This window comes from Lagopus muta, chromosome 26, assembly GCF_023343835.1.
Source record: "Lagopus muta isolate bLagMut1 chromosome 26, bLagMut1 primary, whole genome shotgun sequence".
Lineage (NCBI taxonomy): Eukaryota > Metazoa > Chordata > Aves > Galliformes > Phasianidae > Lagopus > Lagopus muta.
The window spans coordinates 1802963-1815600 of record NC_064458.1 but is presented as its reverse complement, the minus strand read 5'-3'; the positions used below and the strand labels follow the sequence as shown (position 1 = coordinate 1815600).

Genomic DNA, 12638 nt, shown 5'->3' with positions numbered 1-12638 from the left:
AAAGCACAACCTCTGCACTCTCTTTAGCAAAGCGCTCCCCTTTGCAATGCATAACCCCAACACCCCCCATTGCATTGCACCCCTCCTTTGCAAAGCACAACCTCTCTACCTCCCCCATTTGCAATGCACTCTCCCTTGCAATGCACCCCCCCTTGAAAGCACAACCTCTGCACCCCACTTGCAACGCACCTCCCTTTGCAATACAGCCTCCTTTGCAATGCACCCCCCCCTTTGCAAAGCATAATCACTGCACTCCCTCTAGCAAAGCACCCCCTTTGCAATGCACCCCCCATTGAAAGCACAAGCTCTGCACCTCCCCCTTTGCAATGCACCCTTCTTTAGCAAAGCGCCCCCCCTTGCAATGCACCCCCTTCGCAAAGCACAACCTCTGCACCCCCGTTTGCAATGCACCCCCATTGAAAGCGCAGCCTCTTCACCGCCCCATTTGCAATGCACAACCTCTGCACCCCATTTTGCAACGCACCCCCGTTGCAACGCACAACCTCCACACCCGCCCCCCCCTTTGCAACGCCCCCCCCTTTAGCAAAGCACCCCTATTTTGCAACGCACCCCCCTTGCAAACCCCAACCTCTGCCCCGCATTTTGCACCGCACGCCCCCCGCACGCTCTCCGCTCTCTCTCCCCCGCCCCCCCCCAGATCTGCGACCGCCCGGGGGGCACCGTCGGGGCTCCGCCCTGGGTCGCAGTCGGGCGCTCGCCGCGGCCGTCGGTGGCAACAATGTGGCGGGGGCGGAACCGGCGGCGGCGCGGGGCGGTGCGGGGCCGTGCGGGGCGGGGCGGCGCGGGGCGGGGCGGGGCGCGGCGCAGCATGGAGCGGCGGCACTGAACGCGGGGAGCGGCGGCCTCCGGCCCGGCCTTTGTCTCTCCGGTGCTCCCGGGCGGCGCGGCGGCGGGCGGAGGAAGCCCGCGGGGCCGAGCCGTGCCCCCCACACCGCAGCTCCGCCCCGCACCGCGCCGCTCCGCACCGCGCCCCACCCGGCGCAGCTCTACAGGTGCGGGGCGCGAGCGGCGGGGGGGGGCGGCCGGGGGTCTCGGCCGGGGAACTTCGTCGGGGCGGCGGCGCCCGACGGCCGGAACGGAGCGGGGCCCGCTTCGGTCCCCTCCGATCGGCTCGCGGGATGCCATCGCCGCCGTTCCGGCGCTCGGCGGCCGCCCCCAACTTTCCCCGCTGACGGCCGCGGGGCCGCGGGCGATGGTGAGCTCCGGCCGCCCCCCCGCCGCCGCCGCCGCCGCCCGCCTCCCGCCCGCCGCTCCCGGTCGGGCCCGGAGCCGCTCCGCCGCCGCCCGCTGAGCCGCTCCGCCGGGACGATGCCGCGTTGGGAGGCGGCCGCGCTGCTCGCGGCGATCGTCGGCGTCTGCGTGTGGAGCGACGACCCCGGGAAAGTGATCTCGGATCGCTACGCCGTCTATTGGAACCGCAGCAACCCCAGGTGAGCGCCGGGCCGCCCCGTTCCGTCCGTGCCTTTCCTTTCTGCCTTTCCCCCCCCCTTCCATCCCGGTCCCTCGCGGAGTTTCCCGCACGCCGGGTTTGGGACAAAAGGCTGCGGGCGCTGCGAGCGGCGGCGGAGAAACTCGGCGTTGTTTCCACGTTGGAAGAAGCGAGAGGGGGAAAAAAAAAAAGCAAGGAAAAAAAAAAAGCACCGCTCCGTCAGCTCCGGTAGTTTCCCCGCTCTGTGTTTGCGAGAAGAAATTATTGCTGTCATTATTATTATTATTAATTATTATTATTTTTTTTTGCAAGGGTTTTTAGTATTATTTAGCCTTGTCATGACGATGATTTCGTAGAGTTCATTTAATATTTTTTTTCCTTTCTTTTCCCCGTCGGATTTCTTTGTTCGCAATTCCGTAAAGCCCAAATTCACCCCGCGATGAGCTCCTGGTCCCCCCCCCATCTTCACCCCCTCCTCCCCGCTTTAATTCCCTGCTGACGGTGCCGACCCCGCAGCTCCGTCTCCCCCCAGGTGCGGCCCCCGATCGGACCCCGCACATCGCGGCGATGCGGGGCCGGCTGCCATCCCCGCGCCGCTCCCCATATCCGCACAGCTCCGAGAGACCCCCATCGGACCCCCCCCCATCCTCGCATCCCCCCCCGGTTGCTGTGCGCTGTGCTGGGGGCGGCGCGCTGCCCTCCGGCCGTGGAGACGCGCGGTGACTCCGCGCTCCTGGATGGGACGCCCGGCTCCTTTGTGCTCTTCGTGCCGGGGCCTCGGCTGCCCCGCATCTGGGTTTTATTATCCTCCCCCTCGCATTTTTGTGGGGGGTTGGAAGAGGAGGGAGGGCTTTGGGGTTGTGTGGGTTTTTGTTGGGTTTTTGTTTTGTTTTGCTTTTTCTCTTCCCCGTTGCAAAGTTCTTTGGTTTTTCTTCTTTTTTGGTGACGGTGGTCGCGCCGTTTCGGCCACACTTTTGGGGTTTTTGCCTTTTGTTCTCCCGGCCGGGGTTGTGCTGCAGGTGGTGGGATGGGGTTTGTGGTCTGTGCTCTGCATCCCATCTCGCTGCCGTCACCCAGTGCCGTCCCACAGCATCCAGCATCCGTGCCGCGGCCCATTGGAGGCTTTGGGCCCCGATATCAGCAGGGAAAACACCTTCAAGGGGGGGTGGAAACAGAGCAAGGGATGCGGGGAGCGGCGTGGGATGAGCAGACAATGGCTGCAGGGCTGTGCTGTGACCCACATTTCCCATTTGGGGTCCGGGGTTCACGGGGACGCGTCAGTGCCGCTCATCCACGCATCGCCGTTGAGTTCTCTCCTTGTTCTGCTCTTTGGGTCCAGCTGTTTGGAGTTACTCGAGGCTTATTTCACCCTTCTAGATGATGAGGAGTCTTCGTGTGCCTCTTCGGCTCGGCTTTTCCTCCTTCATTTTTCCCCTTTAAAGAAGGGGGGAAATCGGAAAGGATCCAGAAGGACCAAAAATAAAAGAGAGGAAAATGCGCCTGACCCGCACACCTGGGCTGGCATGAAGGTTTTTCTGCTGTTTTCTGTCTCCATCCATATTCCATAAAGGGCCGCCATAAATCTCCCCCTCATAGACTCACAGAATCGTAGAATCGATACGATTTGCCCAGATTAGAATAATTCTATATTTCCTAATTGGGTGTAAATGAGAAACAAACGGTACGGCGAGAGCTGCCCGCTCCGTGGGGGCATCGGCAGCGAGCTGGAAACCTTTCTTTAACAGGGGATGGGGCCGAAGGAGGAATTTGGTGTGCTGGCCCTGGGGGGGGGTGGCAGGGTGAGGTTGGGGAGCTGCACCCTGAAGCACTGGGTTCTCTCTGTGCATTGGGAAGGGTTGGATGCAGCCTTTGGGTTCGGCTGGATGCCGGGACGCTGCGACCCGTTGGAGCTCAGGGCTCGGTGCTGGCAGCCCTGATGCAGAGCATTGGCACTGGGTTGCTCTGTCAGCCAGGGCCTGGGCAGCACCACCATCCTAGATGGATTTGTGTCTGTAGAGATGTGCAAAGTGTGGGGTATTTTCCTCTCTCTATTTACGGTGCGGCTACAAATGCTGTAAATGGTCTCGATTTTACCCGTGGCCTATATTTAACTGTGAAGTCATTTCTGTGCCTTGGAAGCCTCATTTTCTGCTTCTTTTCTTCTTCTGTTTTTTTTTTCTCCTTCTTTTTTTTTTCTTTCTCCTGTTGGTGCTGTGAGCACAGCTGGGATTTCTGTTCTGCTCTCCGTGGGCTGGAAGAGCTCAGCAGCAGCTCGGGGCGGGCATTGCAGGGCGATGCGGGTTGGGGTGCTGCAGCTTTTAGCTGCTCTTGGCCCCTCATTGCTGCTTCTGAGGGCGGCCGTGGCTTTTTGTCCATGGCTTTTTGTCCGTGGCTCCGTCCTGCTCAGAGCTGCCCCTGCTGTGCCGTGTCCCAGCCCAGCACACGGAGCCCAGGTTGCCATGAGGGCGATGGCTTTGGGCCCTCCTTTGAGGGAGCGATGGATGGAAACCCTCTGGTTGCTTTTCCATGGGAAATGGGTGCTGGGAAGGGGTGGCTGAGCAGAAGATTGGGCACATCTGTACTGGGAGCCGCGTGTTGGCTGCGCCGTGGCTCCCTTTCATTTGGGCTGGGGCTGGGGCTGTCCATGCCGTGCTGCTTCTCCCATATTCTGGCTCCCAAGGCCTTCCAGCTGTTGGGCTTTCTCCCATCGGTGCCCCGTGCCGAGGTTGGAGCTGCCCGACCCCAACCCCAGCGGTGGGTTCCCTCGCAGTTCCCATTTGGATCATTTTCCCTTTGTGCTCAGATCATTTGCAGCCCTCCCCACCCCTCTTTTCCAGCCCGCTAAGCCGTGTTAGCGATTCTCCACCAGCCAAGGGCTGGAGCAACACGGTTAATAGAGAGCAGCTCCAAGCGGGGCCGGCGCCTGCAACGAGCTTTTCTCTCCCCGTCCCTTCCCAGGAGCTGCAGTCACTTCTCCCATTGCTCTGGCTTTTGGGATCCAAACACCAGCGGGGGCTGCGGGGCGGCTGCTCGTCCTCGTCGGCGCCCAAAGCCGTGCTGCTCCTGGAGCCACACAGCAGCAGGGTGATGGGTGAAGGAGGGACGGCTCCAGGTACGGCTGCAGAGCTGCCGCCGTGCGCCAACAGAGGTGTTTTGGAGGTGTATCCAATGCACAAACGGGCCCTGGGCACCAATCTGTGCAGCTGCACGCCCGGCGCCGTTGCCGTGAGTGGGCTGTGGGATGGAGGTGGGTTACAGGGCTGCAAACGGCGGCCCAGCGCCGGGTGTCCGTCTGTCTGTCTGTCTGTCCACGCATCCGCCCCACATAGCCGGGGTTGGGGCCGTCCGTATCGATACGTGCTTTTATTTGGTGAGGTTCATCCGCTGGCCTGCCTGCAAAATTGCAGCAATTTTTCCTTAAATAACTCATTTCCAATGGCGGGGTTTTTATTTTTCGTGTTTGCGTGGTTGAGGCGTTAATTGTGCGTTAGAGATTTGCTCTCTGTCCTCCTTGTTTTTCCTCACTTGGGCACAGACCTCGCTCTGCTCCCTTGGGTCGGGTGGGGGTCACAGCATCGCTGCTTTCAGCCCCAAAGAGGAGTTTTAAGATTTATTTTTCCCCTTGCTCACGGGGTGCCCTCAGGTCCAGCTATCCCCATACAGTCATGGCATTGAGCCCCACGGCCATGGGTGCCACAGGGGCCCCAAAGCATCAGCAGATGCCTTCTGGAGGTGTGAAACAGCGGCGGTGGGGCCGGGCTGTCCTGGTGTGAGCAGCCCAGGAGGCGCTGGGATGGGGCTGCAGGTGGGTCCGGTCGTTGCTGGTGGGAGTTTTCCTCCCTCCTCTCCCCCTCTGCTTGTTGATGCTGCTGTGGCTGGGCTGCTAAATAGCTTCCCATTGTTCGAGAGCTAATTACCTCTTAATGAGGCTCCTTACTCAAAAGCCATGAGGAGCGGTGGGTGTGCGGTGCTGCCTTTGGGCACCGTGCCCACGGGGAGAAGGTGCAGGGATGGCTCTGTGGACGGTGCCAGGTTTGGGGACCACGGCCTCAGTGCCCTGCGTGGGACATCGTGGGGTCAGCACGGAGCCGTGGCTGAGCTCTCAGCCCCATCCTGTGCCAAAATGTGCACAGACCCCATCTGCAGCGCATCCGGCATTTGGGCGATGGTTCCAAAGCGTGGTTGGGTTGCATCCATACGTTGTGTGCCCTTGGCTGGTGCTGTCCCAGCCAGGACCGACCCTCAGGGGCTGCAGGGTGGTGGTGGTGATGGGAGGGAGCTGAGCTTTGCCCTGGCTTTGCCATGCGCCAGCGCTGCGATGGGGAGAAGGCAGCCATGGAGCGCAGCCATCGCATCGCGCCCTGCTCCCCAGCCCTGCTCCCCAGCCCTGCTCTGCCCCACAGGCATTTGGGCCATTCATGGTGTGTCGATGGTGGTGGGGAAGGATGGAGGTCAAGGCTGCTTTATGTGTGTGTGTACATGATGTATTCTTTCCCGTCCCTTCTGAAATGTTCCCCTCCTCGTTTCCAAACCCGTTTCTGCTCATTGTAAGGCAGGCGGTGCGGCTGCAGGTGCTTCTGCTGTGCTGCTTTGGTGCTGTGCCTTTATGGGGTCATTGCACAGTGCATCCCACTGAGCTCCTGGCATCACCACACAGCCGACGATCACCGCCAGCATTTCCACCGCGGCATCCCCAGGACCAGCTGAGCGCGGAACCCCGACTGCCTGCTTTGTATTCAGACACAGAACAGGCCCTGATTTAAGCTGGGCCGCCCCAAAATCCCCTCCCCCCCCCCCAAAATTGACATTCTCATTGCAGACCCTCAGCCCAGAGCCCAGCAGGCGCCGATGCACGGCGCTGCGCTGCTCCACCTGCAGCAGGAGAGGCCCACAGATTGCATGCACCGTGCTGCATCCTACACCACGCCTGCACCGTGTGCTGTGCAGTGCTGTGCAGTGCTGTGCAGTGCTGTGCAGTGCTGTGCAGTGCTGTGCTGTGCAGTGCTGTGCAGTGCTGTGCTGTGCTGTGCATGCACCACGACAGCACCATGCCTGCGCCTGACTTCATTGCATCCCTTTCACCAGCGCGACGCTCGGCCGCGCTGCTCCCCGCTCCATCTGAGCCCAACTTTCGTTGCATTTTCCTTTCTTTCTTCTCTTTCTCACTGCAGAAAAGGCCATGTTCCTGGGGTCGGTTTCTTTTTCCCATAGCGCTGGGTGCGGATGGAGCTCCCCATCAGCTCAGCAGCAGCCCATGTTGTCCCAGCAGCGGGCGCGCGCCTCCCCGCCGTCCTCAGGGAGAATTTCGTGCTGTGCCTTCGAGTGGCTTTTATTCGGCCTCCATCTCAACACACACATTATATTTAAAGCGAGCCGCGTTGATCTGCGTGGTGAAATGAAACCAGCCGAGCCCGACCCCGTGGAGAGCTCAGAAAATCCCAGTTCTTCCTTTTATCCGATCGCCTTTCCATGGCAAGGAGCAGCTCCTGCAGCCCGTGCGCTGTTACCGGCCATAGGCTGCACTCAGCACCCACTGTTACTTTTCACCTGGTGTTTTCTTAAAGATTTTGGTGATTTCTTTCCTGTCCCCACGCAGGGGGAGCCGCCTCCATCAGCTCCATAATCCCAATTATCATCTGCTCGCTGGATCGTGGCTTCTTATTAAATTTGGCACTGCTGGATTTGCCGTTCCGGCCGCCTGCCTCGGTGCTGGGATTCATCTCCCTGAGCCCGGGGGAGGAAATGGAGTGGAAAAAGGCTGGGGGTGCAGGGGTGCTCAGTGCCACGTCCCCATGCTGTCCTCTACAGCTCCCAGGCGCTGCCTGCTGTGCTTTCCCTGCACGGCGGGCGCCTCTTATTTCAGCCAAAGGGTCAAAAATGGAAGTGATTGGAATTACTTTATTTTTTAATTATTTTTTAAGTGACGCCTTCATACTTGCTTTAAAAATCTGTATATGTATGAAAAAGAAGTTATTTTTGCTTTGCTCTGAGATTCAGAGGAAGCTCCACCAGCGCTGCCCTTTGCACAAAGGGTTCCCTCCCTGCATCCCGCGCTGTTTGCCAGCACATCTTTCTTTCCTGGCTCGTTTCTCCTCCAAATTCTGTTTTTTGGTGGCTGTGTTTTGCCTGGCGCTGCATTCAGGGCCCTTTGGGGGGATTTCTGCTGCTCCCACCCCCATTCCCACCCATGGCTGCTTGGGGACCCGCGGGGTCCCATTACCCACCGCTCACCGCTCGCTCTTTCGCTCTGCATCCCTGCTCCTCTTCCAATGCTTTTCCACCATTTTGCTCCGTTTAGAGCACAAAGTGCCCGTATCACTGCTTCTCTGTCCTCACAGCTGCAATGAGAGCTATGGGGTCACACTCACCCAGAGCCTCAGAGCAGCCGTCCCCACACAGCACCATCCCTGTGCCGCTGCGCACCGCGGCACTCAGCTCAGTGCTGGGTCCTGGGGGGCACCGAGGCCGCCCCGTTCCATCCAAGGGTGTTGGGTTGTGGGGTCCCCCTGTGCCCAACACCCCGTGGCCTTTTGTTGCACTGCCACAATTCCTGTTCCCCTCTCTGTGCTCGGCGTCCCACTGGGGTCGGGCGCGGGGACCCTCGGGCGGCGCAGGCAATGCGTGGCGGTGGGATGAGCTCCAGTTCCCAGCTCTGCATGCAGACGTCGCCTCTCCCCCAGCCTCAGTTTCTCGTGTCGAGGTGAGGAGGGGCGCTGGGGCTGCGTGGAGCTGCTCCATCTGTGGGACAAGGGAAGGGATGTGGGGATGGGTCCCCAGGAAGCGCCGTGTCCGGTCCCTGCTCTCCTGGGATGGAGCCCAGCTGGGCTCTGTGCGTTTGGTTGTTGGTTGTTGGGTTTTTTTTTACCTTAAACATTTTAATATTGGTTTCACCTTATAAATCACTGCACCGGGCTGCCTTGTAAAGGGAGATTTATGGGCCCAGGTGTGGCTGCGACGCGCTGAACTTTGCTGCTGGCCGGCCTGCTGCACTGCTGCTGTAATGGGGGTGGGGGTGTAAATCCCATCCCGTGGGGACAGGAGTGGGAATCGCACCCCACAGCCCTCCTGCACACACCCAGAGCCGTGTATCCCCACTGCTGGTGTCAATCTATGGGGTTCAGTCCCCCCCCTCCCCAGCCCCACAAGCGGCTGCGGTGGCTCTGGAGGGATTTTCCCAGCGCCAGCGCTGCCCTCAGCAGCACAAACGAACCAAGTAATTGCAACATGGAAATATTTTGTGCTCATTAAGCGGCGCACGAAGGAGCAGCGTTCCCTGGCGCGGGCAGGGACTCCCAGGGGTCACCAGGACCCAAACCCTGCTGCTCTACTGTGGCCAAACAGCAGGGCAGGCGGGGGCTGTCCCACGGCGTGGGGCCACTGTGGTGCTGGGTGTTGCCCTGTGCAGAGCCCCAGTGCTGTGGGGTGCAGTGATGGTGGGCTCAGGGTTGGTGTGTTTTCTCCCAGCTGCCCCAAATCCAATGCATTACGGCTCGAAGCGAAGGGACGCCCTGACGCTGCGCTGCTGCGTGCGGAAGGAGGCCGGGGTGCCCCCTCCTCCTGCAGCACAGGGGTGGTATTAGATGCAGGAGGTGCCAAGGAGCTGATGCACGGAGCATGCGAGGATGCAGGGATGCAGCAGAGCCCGGCACGTGCTCGTGGTGCTCCTCCAGCACTGCCACGATGCTCTGTGCTGTTCTCAGTGCCGGAGGAGCGAAGGTGCTGCGTGGGGAGCGCCCAGGAGAGCTGCAGGCGGGGGAAGCTTTATGGCTGTAGTTAAGGAGACTTTATGATATTGTATCTGAACAATTGCCTGCTATTATCTGGATCGATGCCGCGTGATTGAGACGCCGGTTGATAACCCAGCCGCTTTCACACCGCGCCGGGTCGCTTTGCTCTCCGTTAACGCCCCTCAGCTCTTCTGCTCTGCTCCTCCAGAGCTGTGCGCTGCGGCTGTGGGCTCTCACCGTGGGGCATCTCGTGCCCTGTGCCGCTCTGCGTGGGGACCTGGGCGCCGTGGGGCCGTGCTGGCTGCCAGCCCAAGGCAGTGCTGTGCTGGGTGCTATAGGGCTGTTCTCAGCGCTCCGTGCCGCCGTGGGGTTGGGCTCAGCGCCCCGATGTGAGGTCAGGCACCAGAAGCCATCCGTTCTCTGGCTCAGCCCCCTTTATGGGCATAGAAATTCATAGGGGGGGGGGGTTCACTGGGGTCGCAGGCCCTGTTCTGATCTCTGGAGGGGGTTTGGGGTCTCAGCCCCACCTCTGCCCACCCCGCCGTGACCTTGGGTGCATCACGTCAGCTCCACGTGCTGCGTTTCCCACAGCTGTAAAACGAGGGCAGCCGTACCTTTCCCACCTCGCAGAGGGCTTGGGAGGCTTAATTAGTTAATGTTCGTAAAGTGCTTTGAGGATTAATTAATATTGCGACTAATTTTTCTGATGGTAAAACGCCGCTTCCCTATCTGTGCGCCGCCGCTGTTCTGTGTGACCCCATAACAAAGCCAAGGCAGCCGGGGCTGGGCTCAACAGCCTGGTGCTGTGTTGGGAGCAGGAGGGCAGCGTGCCCAGCGCTGGGGAACAGTGCTGCTCCCCGCCCTCCCCATGCAGCATCCCCACTGCTGGGATGTGAGCTGCTGCCTCCACCCCGTGCCTCTGGGTTCTTGCTCCGTGCCGCCTGCATCCACCAGGCTGCCCCACGCACGGCCCATCGCATCCCATTGCATCCCACACCCACTGCATCCCACTGCATCCCACTGCATCCCATTGCATCCCACACCCACTGCATCCCATTGCATCCCATTGCATCCCATTGCATCCCACACCCACTGCATCCCACTGCATCCCACGCCCCACTTTGCCCACCGAGACCCCCAGGGCTGTTGGCTCAGCCCCATCTGCTCTCCGGCTTTGGGTGTTTCCCAGCGGCGGAGCGCAGCCACGGAGCTGCTTTCCCCGTGAAACAAGTTGTAGCAGGCACACCTGCCTGCGAGCTGCTGGCAGCACGGGGCATTTCTGCTGTCTTAATTCCCGTATGCCATTAGTCAGAGCGCTGACTGGCAAGTTTTGTTTCCTCCGAGATGATTTCTCAGCAGCAGCGCTCCTCCGCGCCGCTCGCCCGCATCCCTCCTGCTGCAGCACCGGGGGTCACAACGAGGGGGGAAGGGGACAGGAGGGGGTGTCCCCAGCTCCCCAGCCCCCTCCCCAGTGTCCACATGTAGATTGGGGTCAGTGCTCGTGGGATTTGCTGCCTTGCTCCTGCGCCGTGGGTTTGCTGCTCCTTTTGGAGAGGACAAAGCGCGGCGTGCGGGGCCACAGTGAGCTGCCACCGCCCGCACCCCGCTCTGCGCCGCTGATGGCATCCAGCAATTAAGCTGGAAGTAATGCAATGATAAAAATAACACGGCGTCCTTCTGCAGCACGCTGCATCCCACCAGCTCAGAGGTGTTTAATTTAACCCCAATCCCACCATCATCAGGTTGTGGGGTGGCATCGGTGCTGCGTCCGCTGCTCCTTCCCTGCGCTCCTCCAGGTGCGGGTGGCTCCAGTTCCCTCAGTTGAGAGACTGGTTTGGTGATGGGCAGGTTTGAAATAATATGATTTACATGTGGGTTTTTGGGTTGTTTTTTGTTTTTTGTTTTAATTTTTCCTCTTCCCAGGGTTGCTCACTCTCCAGGGCTTTGTTTTCCAGCTTTTCTCCATAATGCAAAGAGCAGAAATGCATTGCGTTGACGGTGATGGAGGCACTCGTGCCGTGGCAGGGCTTGGGAGCAGAGATGGGCTTTGAGTTACGTGAGTGGGGCTCTCAGGCTGTGCCTCCTTGGGTGCATTTCTGAGTCCTTGCTGCAGTTGGTGGGAGCAGAACGCCGTGTGCCATCCCTGCACGGGGACAAATTGCGGTGCTGTCGGGTGGAGGGGCACGGAATGGCTTTGTGGTGGTGTTTGTTGTGCCCTGTGGAGCTTGATCCCGTGGGCAGCCTCACCCCATGGGCACCACGGCCCCGTTGGACCCAGAGGATGCTCTGAGTGCTGCTGGCACCTGGGAAGCATTGGGCTGGGTGCTGCCGGTGGGGCCGTGCCGTCGCCATCTCCCCATGGCGCACACAGCGCTGCCGCCCCGTTCTCACGCAGACCCCATCCCACACAAGGGCTCCTGGCCCCATCCCATCTCCTGCCCCATTCGGCGCAGTGGAAGGAGCCAAGCAGTTTCCTGGCCAGGAGGGATGGAGGGGGAAGCGGTTTCCGCTGCTGGGGAACATATGGATCCAATTGCTCCATGCAAAACCGAGCGGTGCGGGACGGCTCCTCCGGGCATCGCCGTGCTGCGGCACGACTGCCTCCATCCCCGTCCCATCCCCGTGCCCTGGGCTGCCCGTGCCATCCTGGGGAGAGCCTCCACCCTCCCGTGCCTTTTGTCAGCCTCAGAAAAATTGACCTTGAAGCGCGCTGGAAGAGCCCTGCAGCTAATCGTGTTAGGAGGTGTCTGACTGCAGCTCCGCGCTGCTCTACCTGAGCGGCATTAGCAAAGGGGACGCGTCGGGCTCGCGGCGCCCCGGCTCAATAATTGATGCGTTTGCTCAGCTCCCCTTCCGTGGAAGGAAACCCAAGTGGTGGGAGGACGGCGACTCCAGCAGGGGTGGGAGATGGGACAGGGGATGGAGGTCGGGGTTTGGGGTGTGGTGCTCGGGGATGGGCCCTGTGTGCTGCCCAGAGAGCCCCATGGGCAATGAGGAGCTGTGGGGTGAGCCAGGAAGAGCCTGGAGAACCCAGGAACCCAGGAGCAGCGGTGCCTGCATCCCTACACCCTGCAGCTGCCATCCACGAGCATCGCCTCCTGTGTCCCTCCTGATGTACCCCCGTCCCCAATCCCTATGCTGGCAACGTTGGCTCCAGGTGCGCCCCAACCCCTCCGCCTCCTCCAAGCCCTGTTCCCTTCCTCTTCTCCTCCCCACCTTTTTTTTTTTTGCCAGTTTTTTTCCTTCCCCCTTTCAGAAACGCGTGCGGGGAAGGGGAGAGATTTTGACCTTCTGCCTGGAACCAATTAAAAAGGTCTTTCCGCAGAGACGAAAGTGCTCGCGCACCTTTGTATGCTGCTAACGGGTGGAAGAAAGCAGAGGCGGCCTTTGAAGGGGGGATGGAGGTCTCTCCGCTGGGACCCCTCCAGGCTTTCAAAGCCTGCGTTACTTCTTTATTTTTA

The 12638-nt window shown here is 60.4% G+C and overlaps 1 protein-coding gene across 1 annotated transcript in view; it reads left to right on the top strand.

Moving 5' to 3' along the window:
* Nucleotides 1-1267: 1267 nt before the first annotated feature.
* EFNA2 (ephrin A2) overlaps nt 1268-12638 on the top strand; it is a 32335-nt gene continuing 20964 nt past the window's right edge. The window contains exon 1 of the mRNA XM_048927806.1: nt 1268-1451. Within this exon, the coding sequence (XP_048783763.1) occupies nt 1330-1451 (122 nt within the window). The 5' untranslated portion in view covers nt 1268-1329. The remainder of the gene's footprint in view (nt 1452-12638) is intronic.